General features: G+C 38.8%; 1 protein-coding gene across 2 annotated transcripts in view; it reads right to left on the reverse strand.

The window, feature by feature from the left end:
- Positions 1–5,159: 5,159 nt before the first annotated feature.
- Positions 5,160–15,048, reverse strand: part of ERLIN1 (ER lipid raft associated 1) — a 32,205-nt gene continuing 22,316 nt past the window's right edge. For both annotated transcript variants that reach the window (XM_011378831.2, XM_011378832.2), the window contains exons 10-12: positions 10,599–10,688; positions 9,622–9,701; positions 5,160–7,419 (exon numbers count right to left, since the gene is read on the reverse strand). In XM_011378831.2, the coding sequence (XP_011377133.1) occupies positions 7,195–7,419; positions 9,622–9,701; positions 10,599–10,688 (395 nt within the window). In that variant the 3' untranslated portion in view covers positions 5,160–7,194. The remainder of the gene's footprint in view (positions 7,420–9,621; positions 9,702–10,598; positions 10,689–15,048) is intronic.

The following is a 15,048-nucleotide window of genomic DNA, read 5'->3' on the forward strand; positions in this document are numbered from 1 at the left end:
TGGATTTTGGCCATTCTAATAGATGTGTGGTGGTATCTCATTGTTGTTTTAATTTGTATTGCCACAATGACATAAGACATGGAGTTTCTTTTCATATGCTTATTTGCCATCCGTGTATCTTCTTTCTTGAGGTGTCTGCTAAGGTCTCTGGCCTATTTTTCAACTGGGTTATTTTCTCACTGTTGAGTTTTAAGTCCTTTATATAGTTTGGTTAACAGTCCATTATCAGATGTATCTTTTGCAAATGTTTTCTCCCAGTCTGTGCTTGTCTTCTCATCCTCTGAACATTTTTTGCAGAGTTTTTGATTTTAATGAAGTACAGTTTATTATTTTTTTCATAGACTGTGCTTTTGGTGTAGTATCTAACAAGTCATAGTCATACCAAAGGTCGTCTAGATTTTCTCCTGGGGGTTTTACAGTTTTGTGTTTTACATGTAGGTCTATGATCTATTTCGAGTTAATATTTGAGAAGGGTGTAAGGTCTGTGTCTAGATTCATTTTTTTGCATGTGGATATCCAGGTGTTCCATCACCTGGGAAGTGATGGGAAGACTTTTTTCCATTGTATTGTCCTTGCTCTTTGTCAAAGATCAGTTGACTACATGTGTGTGGGTCTATTTCTGGACTATCTATTCTGTACTATTGACCTACTTGTCCATTCTTTTGCCAAAATCACAGTGTCTTGATTATTGTTGTTTTATAGTAGATCTTGAAGTCAGGTTGCGTCAGGCCTCCATCTTGTTCCTTCCATCACTATTGTGTTGGCTGTTCTGGGTCTTTTGCCTCTCCATATAAACTCTACCATCGGTTTGTTAGTATCCACAAAATAACTTGTTGGAATTTTGAGACTGCATGGAATCTGTAGATCAAATTGAGAAGTAACATCTTGACAATATTCAATCTTCCTGTTCATGAACGTGGATATGGAACATCTCTCCCTTTATCTTTTTAAATTTTTTTAATCAAAATTTTGTGCTTTTCCTCAAATAGATCTTATATTGTTACACTTATACCTAACATTTCATATTTTGGAGTACTAATGTAAACGGTATTGTGTTCTTAATTTTAAATTCTGAAAGGCGTTGCTTGAAAGATTTGCTTCTAACTTTTGGAAAAAGTCATTGATACACTTTCCCTCTACCATGATCTACCTCTACCTTCCCCTCTTGACACCCACTTTGCCAGTCTCATCATTGGTGCTCCCATTCTGATGAATAATGGCGTGCCTACGTTAAACTTCATTCCATTTCTGGAAGGTTCTTGAACTGATGTCTTCACACTATCACCTGAGCTTTTATTTTTTTTTTATAACAGTTTTATTGAGATAATTTACAAACCATATCAGTCACCCTTCTAAAGTATATAGTTCAGTTCGTGTGGATCTTTCAATCCTTTTAGGTAGATCCTAGAAGTGGAATTGCTGGGTTATATGGTAACACTGCTTAACATTTTGAGGAACTGTCAAAATATGTTCCAAAGTGATTGCACCATTTTATATTCCTACTATCAATGCATGAGGATCTAATTTTTTCATATCCTTGCCAACACTTGTTACTGTGCCTTCTATAGCCATCCTATTGGGTATGAAGTGGTCTCTCATTGTGGTTTTGATGGCATTTCTCTAATGACTAATGATGTCGAATAGTTTTCGTGTTATTGGCCATTTACGTATCCTCTCTAAAGAAATGTTTATTGACATCCCTTGCCCATTTAAAAATAGGGTTGTCTTTTTATTGTTGTTATCCCTATCTTTAACTGGCTAGCATACTTTCTCATTCTTAATCTTCCCCCTTCTCGTTTTCACACATCCCTAGCACTACATTTCTCCCATTTATATAATCTTATCATAGCTGGAATTGGTCTACCTTCCCATGAGACTGTTGATTATGAGAGAGTAGAGATATGTCTTATACACTATTTTGCTATTGGTACACAGTTTATGCTTTTGGTCCAATACTTTGCACCGTTTAGGCTTCCTGGCACATACCAAGCACTCAACGAACATTTGTTGAATTATATTTAATTTGATGTTCATCTTGTTTCTCCTGTTGTGTCAAGAGGGGTGCTGTCTCCACTGAAAATGTTTTAGGGATCACCTTCTGACCATGTGCACCCTTATCTCCCACTGGTTGAGGGTTGTTCCTGGGGATATTAGTTCTCATGCATATCTGATGAATGGCTGTAGCTTCCAGTGTGGGAAGATGCCTGTGGTGAAATACACTTGAAGTGCATGCGTGGCTGTTGGGGTAAAGGGACCCAGTCAACTGAATTTTAAAATATGGTAACATTGCTCCCATTGCTTGAACACATTCCACCATCACTATCACTCTTCAGCTGGCTGACTACCTCCTGTCCATCCTTAAAAATGTGGCTCAAACCCGATATTTCCTCCTAGAAACTGTGAGGTGGGCTGACCTGCATTTGTGCCCCTTGCATTCAGTGTCTACTCTGCTCTTACCACGCTGTATTTGTCTTTTATTTACTTATCCTGTACCCCCAAACATAAGGCTATAAGCCTTCTTGTTGCCTCAGCAACTAGCATATACTAGATGCCCAATAAATACTTACAGGAAGAAAGGAAGTAAAGATAAAAAAAAGTTTTGAAAAAATAGAATTAGATGATGATTTAGTCTGCTTGGGCTGTTATGACAAAATAACATAAATTGGGTAGCGTAAATAACAATTTATTTCTCATAGTTCTGGAGGCTAGAAAGTCTAAGATCAAGGTGCTAACAAATTTGGTGTCTGGTGAGCCCTATTCCTGGTTTGTAGATGGCTGCCTTCTTGCTGTCTCTTCACATGGCCAAAAAAGAGAACTTTCTTGTGTCTCTTCTTATAAGGGCACTAATTTCATTTATGAGGGCTCTGCTCTCACAACCTGATTACCTCTCAGAGGCCCCACCTCCAAATACCATCGCATTGAGGATTGTGGCTTCAACATATCAATTTTAGGGAGACACAAATCTAGTCTGTAGCAGATGGAAAGTAGAAAAGTGGATGGAAAAAGGTAACAGTAAAAAACAAAAAGGTGGAAAGAACAGTATTAATTCCAAAGATACATGGTAAAGAAAACAAAATGTCATTCCGAGTTATGGTCTATGTAATAATGGACACTTGAAGTGAGCAATGGATCAATAAATTAACAGTAAATTACAGCTGACCCTTGAACAAGGGTTTGGACTGCATGGGTCCACTTATACCCGACTTTTCCTCAATAAATACTTTAAGTGTATTTTCCTCATGATTTCCTTAATAACATTTTCTTTCCTCTAGCTTACTTCATTGTAATAATACAGTATGTAATACATTTAACATACAAAACATGTTAATTGACCTACCTGTAAGGATTTAACATACAAAACATGTTAATTGACCTACCTGTAAGGGGAGTCAGAAGTTATACGCAGATTTCTAATTGTGCTGGGGGTCTGTGTCTCTAACCGTGCTGTTCAAGGGTCAACTGTGGTTCTAAATGCTTATTCTAAGGCAAGAGATCAGGAGAAAGCTGAGAAGCTGGGCCAGCTTGTTGATTTTCCTGGAAGGCTGTGGTTGATTTAAAATCCATCTAGCTTAGCTCATAGCTGGTGAAGACATAATTCATAATTCTGATGCACTCATATGTATCAGACACTGTGCTCTCTCCACTAGAGGAACTAACAGTTCACTCAGAGACAGAGAATATACTGACTCCTATAGGGTGAACTAACACAGCCAACAATTATCACATGCAAATCACTATGCTAGGTGCATAAAAATACCTGGCTGAACCTACTGAAGAGCCCTGCAGGGATGGGTAAACAGGTTCAGAGACGTTAGGTAACTTCCCATGGTTCACATTAAGTCCTGACACGGACACTCTAGCCTAACTTCTCTGTACTTTTTTCCCCACTACTCACTTAACCTGCATTTCACATTCATCCTTTTGTTCTGTGATGCAACAAAACTAACTCATGTGGGCCAGGCATCCTATTAGGCACGGGCAACAGGTACTGCAGGGAAGCCACAGTTGCAGTCCATGCCCCCCAAGAGCTGAACATGTCTGAGAACAGATGCTAGCAGATAATGTGCGGTGTGTAAAGAGTTAGAAAGGGGGAACTGTGGGGTGCTGACCTGGGCAAGCAGTTCACGGTGACCTTTCTGAAGAAGTGAAGACTCATTAGGAGTTAGCAAAGGAAAATTGGAACTAACGGGGAGGAAAAGCGGGCCAGGCGATGGAATATATGCAGAGAGAGAGAAGGTACATTTGAGGAATGGGCTGGAGAGGTCAGTGGGGGCCAATTCACGAAGAGCCTTGTACTCACATTTGGGACTTAACCCTAAAGCAATTAGAAGCTACAACTTCTAATTCACAAAATTCCTTCCCCACAGCAAAAGAAAGAAATCACTTAATTCTAAATCACTTCAAAGGGATAATTGGTTTGAATTAAACTTCCCTGGTCTGCCACAGCAGATGCAGGATGCTATGAGACTGGATTCCACAGGCACCTGAGTAAAAAGGCTGCTTTCCTCAAAACTATCAATTACCAAGCCCTGCTGCCTCAACATCACTGTGAACTGTCCCCAGGAAGGAATGTTGAGAGCTTGGGAAGACAGGTCCAACCCTGGCTCTTGGGCTAACAGCTGAATTAGTCAAGTCAGTTATACCACACCTTTGCCAGTTATAACTGATACAATGTATCCTTCCTCCATCTCAAGATATCTGCCTCCTCCCTTCCTCCAGCTCTCAGGCAGTCTCCGTGGGGCACACTACTCTATCCTCCCTCTTCCCTCTTCCCTCTTCCCCAGCTGCTTATCCCACAAAGAATCAGAAGAACATCCCTTGTAAAATCCTGTAAGTCAGGAAAGAGTGAAAACCCTGCTTTCAAAACTTTTACACCAGGTACTAGATTTATTGGGGTGATCACTTCATAAGTTCATCTATATGTCTAATCCCTATGTTGTACACCAGAAATTAATATTATATTGTATGTCTACTGTAACTGAAAAACATTATTAAAAAATTCTTATACCAGGAAGGCAGTGTTCTGAGAAGAGTATAGGAAAAGCCACTACAGTTAAGTAAAACTAGTAAATGAAGTGATGTTCTAGTGAAATGGACAAGACAGCCTTTGGAGCCTATTAAGACAACAGAAGAGAATGGAAACATATGGAAAACACAAATCACTGATAGTAAAATAATTTTATTTATTTTTTTTTTAAAAAGGTAGCATTTCACATATAAATTTAGACTCAAGATTACAGTGTATATTTGCCAAAAAGAACATCCCTGAAGGAGGGACAGACTTAGAGCTCAAATGAGCACAGGGACACACACTCCATGGGGAGTTCAGGTGGAAGTACTTTAAAACTTCGCAATGTGATTCCCTGTTCCTCAACTCTGCCACCAAGGCTTGTGGCCGGTAAGATAACCCACAACCATCGCTTTGGGACAGCAGCTTTTAGCTCATGGGAATAGGAAATATCTTCTAGGAACGAAAGCACAAAGGTCAATGATCCAGAGTTCCCACAACAATCATTTTTTATCTGCAGCAACAATATATGACAGGTGAAGAGTTCATTTTTATAGTTTAAAAGTTCTTTTAAGGAGGGCTAGAGAACACAAAATGCAGTCATAAAGAGAATGTATACAATTAAATGAGCTAAAATGAAAAAATGATTCTCTCCATGTTACAAATACCTCTATAGGATAAGGCCCAGGAAAAAGACCCATTCCAGTCTGGGATTCCTTTCCCATATAAAGAGTTTGGCACAACCTACAAAATGTCATAAGACTGACAGGACAGTCAGCTGAAAGGTTGCTGGAAGTGGTCCCATGACTTTTCTGTCTGGCTTGAACACCGTCTACACAAAAGGTGGCTTAACAAGCTGCACACACTCGGGCCTAACCATGGGGCAAACAATTTCAGGAAAGTTAACCTTAAGGGAAAAAAGTCCAGATGAAACAGGTTGCTCATAGCCACAGACTAACTCTGTCATCCTCTCATGGAAGATTAAATCCACTGGCTGCCCAGGAAGACTGTGGTATTCTGATCTCAAAGTTGAAGAACTTTGATTTTAGCATCTCAGGGCCAAGAAGAAAGGAGACGAAGATGACCAAAGATGCTTTCTAAGTTACTCTGTTCCACACCATGTGGGCTCCCGATAAACAATAATGAGGAAAATCAGTGTGCTGGTAACCATGATAGCCTAGAATTTGGCCTTTAAACAGAGGTACTGGAGCAATGAATATACTGCAAATCCAGTTTTAAAAATAAAAACTTCCTGCAGTTATGATACAATACTGTGCAGTGAACAGCTAGAAATTGTATGCTGCTATTTCCGGTTAAAGTCCTGTCCTGCTCTTGGCCAGCCAGAGCTGAGAGGTGACATATAAGGAGTTGTCTGTGGCTAGAAACCAGGCACCTTAGTCACACATGGCCTGGGGCAGTGACACAGACAGTCATCACTCAAAGGAGAAGGACGCAGGGCCCTAGAGCTTGGTTTGAAGTAAAGGTTTCATCTCTCTCTGAACTTCAAACTAAGCTCTATCTCTGAGCCCGCTAATAAACCAGTGATTAAGAATCGCTAGGAGGGATTTATGGTTGAGTGGCAAGGTGCATGTCCCAGTAGGCCACCAACCTGACTGAAGGAAAACAAAAAGGTGCAAATCGTATCAAGTAAATGGTTGCTCAAGTGGAAGATCATTTCCTGGGGAACTTAGGCAGACTAGATGCTAATCACACGATGAACGCTGGGACTGGACCAGGAAGACAGCCTGGGTCCCAGGTGTAATGAGTCTTCTTTACACTTACCACATCCTGGCTGTCTTCTCGCTGGCCTCCTCTCTCTCGAATGGCTGAGCACACATTTCCCCAGGGACCAATGTAAACATTATTCAATAGATCTCAGCTTAGAAAACACAGCTTGTTATGTATTTAGTGTTTAACATTCCAGTGCAGGCAGTATTTTAGCATCAGACTTTTCCCTCATTCATGAGTACCAGTATGAAAAGAAACACACACAGCATACTTGATAAAAACGGCGGCTGAAAAGACCATTTGGGGGCCAGACAGCTGGCTTTATCCTGGAATCAGCTGATGAGCCAGGACTACCACAGGAGAGGCAGAACAGACAGCTTGGAGAGTCATATAACCAATGTTCCCAGTTAACCCCTTGGGCCGCATCTTGATATGGGAGAACATTTCCACCTCTTGCATCAACCTATGCTCTCCTTCTTTTGGATAGTGCTCTCTCCGGAGGGTTCAAAAGCCTCCTTAGAGAGGAGAGGAGAGCTCTTTCTTCCAGTCCTACCATCTGAATATTTCAAAGCACAAGAGGAGTCCATAAACATGCTAGGGATGTTGCTGCCAAAGTAGATCTTACTGTTAGAAGCAATGGCCTGGTACCTTCTTAGCTCCAGATACTCCGGGGTCAATTTGTGCTGTGTGGGGTCAAATAAGAGCAAAAACGTCAGGACACTGGTGCAGCTGTCATCTCTATCTTCCTTTACACACGTTTTCCCTACTGCTCTCCTGAGTACCGTCGCTCAAGTCTGAATTGTTGCCGATGACCCTCTCTCGCTCTGAAGTGTGGCTACCACATTAACAACTATATTCCAGGCTTGAAGTTCCTCAGCAAGCTCCTGTTCTAATGCAGAAGCAGCTGTTCATTTTTTAATTAAAAAAAAGGGGAGGGATGGGAAGGATTTTTAGAGAACAATGAATAATAACTCACAAAGTAATGATAAAAACAAACAGTTCTGTAGTGACCTGGGGCCGATAAAGGACTTTCATAAACACTTTCTCATTTCATTTAGCTGAATTGAACCTGGAATCAGCCTAGAATTTCTGCCGGCTCTCTTGAGAAGTGAACATGTCAATGGATGAGAGTGGTGGAGCTCCAAAGGAACGGTCTGGTCTCATAATCTAATTGTCAACCATCTGTGATTGTGCTTTTCTTGACTGCATTCCAGGACTGGAAAAGATCTCAAGAAATCACCTGATCTGGCCTCTTGCCTCTACCCAGAAGCTGGATGTTAAAACTGTTTGTGATGGTCAGATGCTCGTCAATCACCAGATCTCTCTCCCTGTCACAGTGTTTCGTTTTGTTTAAATTGTGCTGTTAAGACATATCCAACCAAAATCTCTCTGGGTTTGATTAAAACTCATTCATTTCCTCTGATCCTTAAAACATACTCCTCCAAAAACCCCTGAGAACCTTCCCTATGATCTACTCCTCATCTCAAGTCCCAGCCCGTCCTCCAGCAAAAAGTCATCTTGTCCTTCACAGACCTCTGACGTCTTCCACTCACTGGATCTACACCTCCTCTGGTTGACTCATACCCTCTGCTGAAATACTGCCATTGAATCTGGTCACAGTGCATAACCAAATTGTTTCCTGAAGCCTTATTAACGTAGGTCAATATCTGAAGAGCATTTTTCAAAGAGGCATAAAACTACTGCCCCTTTCAGCATAAGGCTGACCTCAATGACAAGGTCTTGATACTTGTGCCCAGCCAGTTTCTTCTATGCAGATTTGGACTGCTAGTTTTATAAACTCAAGTTTCTCATCTTGCTTTCATCTCGACCAAACTCCATTCCGTTTCTATAGAGCTGTGTCCGTCAACACATTAAGTTTACTTCTGATTTTATACTGGATTTCAAAGTACTGATACCTCTCATTCTGTCAACCTATCATGTCTTATCATTTCTTCTGAATACAGATTAAGTTGTTCCTTTCTAAATCGAAGGAGTTTAAGCCCTATCTATACCTTAAATCTTGACTCTAATCCTTCAAATGTATCATACATCTTAGCAATCTCTTTCAGTCCCAATCTACTCTACAACTAACCTTATAAACACTGGTCATCTCCATCCCTTCTCAAAATACCACAGGGGCTCTAGCTGTCTCTTAAATAAATTTTGCTAAGTAGGCTTGTACTCACTAGACCTAATCCTACCCCAGTCCCTACACAAAAATTGGTCACCTATACATCACCTAACCTTTCTCAAGTTATTACACGTGAAATTCCTCATGCCTAGAACATGTTTTAAATCCAGTAAACAAGGAGTACACAACTGAAGGCATTTGGAAACATGTGCGTGGGCTGGGGGTGGTGCTGTTAAAATAAGTGGTAAGCACTAATGACATTTAGTCGGCAAGGGCTAGGGATGCAAAATGTCCAGTAAAGCATGACACATTCTTCAACAATGAAAAAGTATCTCACTCCAAAATGCCAGGAATGTCTATGATGAGAAACATTGCTTTCAACAAGCTTAGCACCTACCCAAAAAAGCTACCTTATCTGGGAAACAATTCTAAGCGAACTTTACTCTTATCATTCTTGTTATTTCACAAGTCCCTCAACTTTCCTGATTATTGAGCTCTTATATAACAATACACATGAATGGCTATAAGGCATTATGTTTATACTGGTTCCCCACTTTTATAAGGAAATATACAAAATTCTCTATCCAATGAGCGTGCAATATGTTTGGCTAAGCGTTGGCTGGGTCTAGAGGGTATGATGGTAACTACCCCTCCTTGAACTGGATAAAATTGCCTCTATGACATTAAAATGCCCCCACGAGGGAAAACAAACCCAAGCTGTATTACTAGGAGGGTGGCATGGACAGCTAGTCACCTTATTTGAGGTGGCATATTTATGTGCAGCATAATATTCGGCATCTGCTTTCGTCTTCTCTCGGGCCAGGAATGCGGCATCTAGCAAACAAAACAAGAGTCAGGATGTTCAAAACAGGAAAGTTGTAATCCATTTCCTCAGCTGGGTACAAGTTCAAACTCTACCTCAAGCAGGAGTCCCTTTCACCACTGCCTGACATTTGGATCACTTACTTTACTTTAAAACACAAGCAGTTTTCAAACCCAAGTCCCCAGACAGCTTTCTCAAAGGGGAATACTCTCGTCAATGCTGAATAACTCTCAGCTCATCTGAGCCCACTTTGTTTTCCACCTAAAGTTGCTCCTTCTTTCCTCCACTCCCTCATTCCCCAAAGCCTCACAGCCAGGGCTCTCGGCTTCAGGTGAAATCACTGAGCCCAGATATGAAAGCTCTGCTCTATTTACTGTATTGCCTCCACTTCCTCCGAATCTGATCCAGAATCAGTTAATACAGAATGATAGGAAGCAGCACTACATAAGCAAAAGAGGTTGAATGTTTGGTCTTTAAGACCGTGAGCTAAGAACAGCAATGTCTCACTATGTGAAATCAAGGCGTTTGAGAGCCTCTGTGAAAACCTGGGCTTCTTTTTTCTCAGCAATTTGTTGTTGCTGGTGGACGGGTAAAAAGAAATGGGTTGTGGTGGGGTTTCTCATCTTGTACATTCTTTACAATTGATTATGGGTAATTATCATACTGCCTGGGAACTAAGTGGGAGCTAACAGGCCCCAATTTAAAGATAGAAAATGAAAGGCGGAGTTACCTATAGTCATAAACTAAACCAAGAGCTCAATATGTTATGGCAATTTTTTAAAAATTTGTCCAGACTATCAGGCCAGCCACTTTCTGCAGAAAGTCTTCCTACCTACCACTGTCAAGAACCTGATCTCTGAGGCAGGGGAGGATAAGGACAGTCAGAGCTTCTTTTTCCCCTGATGTACCTTCAATTTCAGAAATGCGCTTTTCAGTTTCCTTCTCCATCACTTTCTGCTGAAACCGAATTTTTGCCACTTGTGCAATCTTCTCTGCTTCTATGATTATACACAAAAGAAGACACACTAAAAAAATTTCCCCATTTCCACTGGTACTTAGAATCAGCAGCATACAATCTAACATTTAATTAGTCTAACATTTAATTACATAAGGTGTTATGGGCTAATGGTTTCATTAAGTTTTATCTATCCAGAATATAAACAACTCAAAAGAAAAAAAAGGGAATTTATTTCCTATTCCACTGTTCCATTTTGACAGTGCTAATTTTTTGGGAAGGGGGAGTATAAAAGGTAACAGTTCCAGTATTTCAAGGGATTAAATGGCAATGGCCCATAAACTAATAGGAAAAAAATACTTCATGAAAGTATTCAGAACAAAAACAGAGCAATGTAAATGTATGGCAAGATAAGACAATTATATAATGTGGCAGGAGGAAGAAAGAATAAGGAAGATAGGTTAAACCAGGAGAGGTCTTCTGGAAGAAATCTTAAAATAATGGACATGATCTAGGAGGACATGGCAGAAGGCGTAAACAAAGACAGAAAGTACTAATGAGCAAGTCACAAGGAAGAGGTGATACAGAGCCAGGTGACGAGAATACATCAAAAAATAAAATAGAAAGAGCTACAAGACCCGTTTTGAGTAGCAGGCTAAGGAATTTAGCTTTAATATACTCAGGATCAACGGTTAAGTTACCACCAGGGAAGTGACACAATGAAAATAGTATCAGAGGAGGAATATTCTGACTGCTGTGGAAGATGAAAGAGAAAGCAGGATAATCCATCTGAGAATGTGAAAATAAGTGTTGGGAGTGAACGAGTTAGCTTCATCAGGCAATCATAGGCAAGGAAAACGAGAAACACCCTTAGTAAACGTCTGTTCTAAACAAAGGAGCCAAGACCAGAAAAGAAAGACTCTATTACTTTCACTTCAATCACTGCAATTCTTGAAGAGCAATTCTTAATTCTTTTCAGCCAAAGAAGGTCGGTATTTCAACATATCTCTAGCCCCTAGGGGAAGTGCATAAAGGAAAGAAAATTTCCAAGTGGTTTCTTCTTTCCAGAAGACATATCCTTTATTAACTACTCTAGGGCATACTTCTCTGTTACCCCCATCAGCATAAAAATTGATCTATATCGTACCATCCTAAAACAGACTACTATGTTCAACCTGACTAGAAATTTATCTATAAGCAGAAACTCAAGATAAAACTGGAATAAAAGGTGAAGGATCTGAAGCCTACAGCTAGAACCCAGAGAATGATGTTTCAACACAAGAGAACTGTTGCCATAATCCCACTTAACACTGCTCTCTGACATGTGGTGGTAAACCCATAAAGAGCAGGACCAAACTTCTAGCTCTAGAAAAATAGTGGAGTAGACTAATGATAAAAGTCTTCAGATAACATTTTAAAGTCCTAGATAAAATACGGCAAATTTGTTTTTTAATGTATGGCTGAGATCCTAAGAAAGAATGGGAGATCTTCAAGAGGCATAAGCAAAGGGAGAGCTGAGAGCCTGTATGGCGGCATACCTAGGGGTGGTTATTAGACAAGTAAGGGAGAAGGACTTGGGTTATTGCCCAGGCAGGGCCAGGAGATGAGGCCTTGAGATGTTTGAACTGAGAGTCCTGTATAAAACCGAGACAGCTAAAGGACCACAGTTCCAGTGAGACTAAACAAACTATCCATCAGCCCAGCGAGAAGCTTTTCTCTACCTAGACACATCACAATGAAACTGAAGAACACCCAAAGACAGAGAGAAAAATCTTAAAAGTGAGAAGAGAATAAGAGGCCAAACAAAAGTGAAATAATATTGCCAAAGTAACAAAGACTAGTAAGTTTAGTTAAGCTTAGAACAATAGGCTAAACTACCACCCAAGAAAAAACTAAAGCAATTCAGACCAAGGAAAACTGAGTAAGTTTTCCACTCCTTAGCCTTCACTGAAAAAAAATTAGCAGAAAAAATGAATTGCCAGAAGCAGTGGAGAGGAAAAAAAATTACATAACACACGTAAAATCAAAATGATTATTTATTGTAAGATTCAATGATGATGATGGTAATAGGGAAATACAAACAACATGAACTCAAATACTAGGCAGCAATATGAAAAACTGGGAGAGTGATAAGAATTAAAGCATTCCAAGGTATTGTTCAAGAAGTGGATGGAAAGAATGATTAACTGTAGACTTTGTCGAGTCAGGTATGCTTAACAATTTACAGGTAACAACTAGTTACACATTCTAGAAATTGAATGTGAAACTTCCAATCAACTAAAGAAAAGAATAAAGAAAATCCAATCAATTTAATACCAATCAGAAAAGAGGGAAAAAAGAAGCAGAGAGAGAGAAAAAAAAAAATGCATGGTCCATAGCACAAAATTTAAGGATATAAAAAAATCCAAACATAGCAGTAACCACAATAAATATAAAAAGACTAAACTCACCAGTTAAAAGACAGATTCTCACATTGGATAAGATAACAAAATCCAGCTATATGCTGTTTATAAGAGACATACCTAAAACATAATGACATAGAAAAGTTGAAAGTAAAAGGATGCGAAAAGATACATCAAGAAAATAACTAACCAAGAGAAATCTGGCATAGCTAAATTATCATCAGACAAAATAGATCTTAAGCCAAAAAAACATGTTTGAGATAAAGACAGTTATTACATAACAGGCACAATTCTCCAGGGAGATGTAACATTCCTGAACCTAATGGTCTTAAGGATATAGCCCCAAAATACATAAAGAAAAAACATGCAGGTCAAAATATCCATGGTTGTAGTGGGAGATTTTAAACACGCCTCTCATTAACTGATAGCTCAAGGTGGCAAAAATTAGAAGAATACAGAAGATGTGAACACCACCATTAATAAGCCCGACCTAATGGATATACAGAGAAACCTGCATCCAACATATAGTGGATATACATTCAATCTTTTCAAGCACATATAGAACATTTGCCAAAAAAGGACCACATACTGACAAGGTCACAAAACAAATTTTAACAAATACTTAAGAATCCATATAACAGATCCTATTTTCTGACTATAATGCAATAACATTGGAGAGCAACAAAAAGGTAGCCTCCTGAAAATTCATTCAACCAAAAGGTGAAAAATATATTTTTAATAATTCATGAGTCAAAAAAGAAATCATAATGAAAATGTTTTTAAATAGTTAAAACTGAACACTAATAATAAACTTGAGATATACCTAAAGCAGAACTTACTGGGAAATTAGAAGAAAACAATAAGTAAACTCAAAAAGGTAGAAGGAAAGAAATAATGTGTAAATAATAAAATTGAAAAGAAAATAACAATAGCACCAACCAAATTTAGTTCTCTGAATAAATAAGACAGGCCTCTGGCAAAACTGAACCAGCAAAACAGAAGGCACAAATAAACAATATTAGAATTAAAAAGGGAGCATACAGATTTGGTAGAGTTTTAAAAAGTAAAAAAATTCTACAAACAAATTTATGCCCCCAAATCCGAAATATCAGATAAAACTGACAATTTTCTAGAAAAATATAACTACTGACATAAAAATACCTGAACAAACCTATAGCCAATACAGAAATTAAATCAGTAGGTTAATTACCAGAAAAAAAACAAATAAGCACACAAAAAAGCACAAATCCACTAGACCAAGACAGTTTTTACAAGTGAGTTCCGTCAAACCTACAAAGAGGAGATAATACATATTTTATACAAAATGTTCCAGAACACAGAAAAAGAAGAAATGTTATCCAACTCATTTTGAGGCTAGTGTAACCACGATACAAAAAAACCTGAGCATAAGAGTATGAAGAAAAAAAAATTGTAAGCTGATCTTATTTATGAAAATAAAAGCAAACATTTTAAAGAAATCAGCAAACCATATAATGAAATGCTTTGGGATGAACTGTCTATATTATGCTCCAGTGGGTTTATTCCAGAAGACAAAATAATTCAGTAATAGAAAATCTATTAATATAATTAACCAATTAACAACTTTAAAAAGAAAAATTATATGGTCATCTCAACAGATAGACATAAAAAAAATTCTAAGTTTTCACAGCTATTCATGATAAAAACTCTTGGCGAGCAAGAAGCAGAAAGAAACTTCGTTAACCCAATAACAGTTACAAACAGCCAACATCACTGGGACTCTTTAAACCTAAGAACAAGCCAAGAATGCCTGTTAGCATCTTTCTTTTCAACAAGGCATAGCCTAAAGAAGTAAAATATAACTAAAAGGTGAGGGACTACCAAGAAAAAACCAGGACTGTCTAATCTGAAGATAATATGACTACTCACATGAGAAATCCAAGAGACTATTAAAAATAGCAGATTTTTGAGCAAATGCTACAAAACAAAACAGCATATCTATACAAAAGCAAACCCGTTAGA

This window comes from Pteropus vampyrus, unplaced genomic scaffold, assembly GCF_000151845.1.
Source record: "Pteropus vampyrus isolate Shadow unplaced genomic scaffold, Pvam_2.0 Scaffold348, whole genome shotgun sequence".
Taxonomy (NCBI): Eukaryota; Metazoa; Chordata; class Mammalia; order Chiroptera; family Pteropodidae; genus Pteropus; species Pteropus vampyrus.